We start from the raw sequence: 1,487 nt of genomic DNA on the forward strand, positions 1-1,487 counted from the left end.
GCCGCCCGCCGCCCGCCCCGCGCAGCCTAGCGCCGCCGCCGCCGAGCGCCCCCATATACATGCGCACACATTATATATATATATATATATAAAAAACATATATATATATACGCGCACACGCACGTAATATATAAAATCTAGAGCGAGAGCTTTGTTTCTGCGGGGAGCGTTTCTGGCCGCGGTTGCATGAATGCCCAATGTTGTAGACCAGTGGCAATGGATCTAGGAGTTTATCAACTAAGACATTTCTCAATTTCCTTCTTATCGTCCTTGCTGGGCACCGACAGCTCCTCCCTGAGGCTCGACAGCAGGTAAATGGCCGCGGGGAGAAGGGGGCGGCGGGAGGCAGGTGGCGGCCGGGCCGGCTCCTTTGTCCGGCTGCGCGGGGGCTGCGCGGGGGCCGCCGTGCCTCCCCCCGCCGCCGCGCCGCTCCTGCCGCAGGCTGTCATTAAGCCCCATCTCGTATGGCTTGTCGGGGGGGGGGACGTCCGGATCCGTGGTCTGGCAGCGGGCGGGGGGCGCGGGGCGGCTGTACAGGTTGCTGTGCTGCATTGGAGCATCTCGGCGAGGCGAGCGGCGGCAGCGCGGCTGACTTCGCAGCCAGCGGGCTGCCAATACCCGCGTCGCTGGTGTCGTAAATAATTCAGCCGCTGCTAATGTTGTGTGTGTTTTCTCTTTCTTTCTCTCCTTCCAGCTCCTCTGGCGCAAGTGTGGTAGCTATCGACAACAAAATCGAGCAGGCGATGGTAGGTACCGATCGCGGCACGAAATCCCGTTAAAGCGGTAAACAACACCGGGATGCGGCGGGCGGTGGATGCAGTCCCGGGGGGGCGTGGGGGGGCGCACACGGGTTTGGCCGTGTGCGTTTGTGTGTGTGTGCGTGTCGGTGAGCACGGGCCCGCGGCGCGGCGCGGGGGATGCGCCCGTCGCCCCGCCGCTGCCGTAGCGGGCTGTGACGGCCTCGCTTTCTGCCTCTCCCAAACGGTTCATCTGGCCCCTCCGTGCGGCAGGAGGAGGGGCGGGATGGGGAATCAGCGCTGCTTTTTTCTTTATTGGGGGGGGGGCATTTTTTTTTAGTTTTTTCTCTTTTGTTTTTTAATTCACCGCTTTTTCCCCTGAAGCATCCCGCTGGGGGAGATCTGCGCAAAATGGGAGCATCCCCCAGCGGGCTGCTGTGCTCCGGCAGGGGCGTGCTGAGCCGGCCTGCGCGGGCAGCGGGCAGGGCAGCGGCGGCGCTCGGCGGAGCGGCCCCGGTGCCGCCGGGCCGGGCCGGGCCGGCGGCGCCCAGCGCCCACTTCCGCCCGGCCGCTCTTTGTTGCTGGAGCGGCGCCGGGAGCCGCTCTCACGGGAGCCTCTGCCCGCTGTTGCTAGGCAAACTCCGAACCTTTAACTCCCGGCTATAAATAGCGCGGCCGCTCATTGGCGGAGGCGCGGCAGGGGCGGTCGGCCCGGCTCTCTGACGTCACCCGCGGCCGGCCGGCGGGAGG

The 1,487-nt window shown here is 64.8% G+C and overlaps 1 protein-coding gene across 1 annotated transcript in view; it reads left to right on the top strand.

The window, feature by feature from the left end:
- Nucleotides 1-6: 6 nt before the first annotated feature.
- The window catches only part of LOC146593277 (TSC22 domain family protein 1), a 3,290-nt gene continuing 1,809 nt past the window's right edge, over nt 7-1,487 (top strand). Inside the window, exons 1-2 of the mRNA XM_085309437.1 lie at nt 7-311; nt 695-746. Coding sequence (XP_085165563.1) covers nt 187-311; nt 695-746 — 177 coding nt within the window. The 5' untranslated portion in view covers nt 7-186. The remainder of the gene's footprint in view (nt 312-694; nt 747-1,487) is intronic.

The sequence above is a fragment of the Rhea americana genome, unplaced genomic scaffold, assembly GCF_003343005.1.
Source record: "Rhea americana isolate MKP2758 unplaced genomic scaffold, rheAme1 scaffold_3, whole genome shotgun sequence".
In the NCBI taxonomy this organism is placed as follows: Eukaryota; Metazoa; Chordata; class Aves; order Rheiformes; family Rheidae; genus Rhea; species Rhea americana.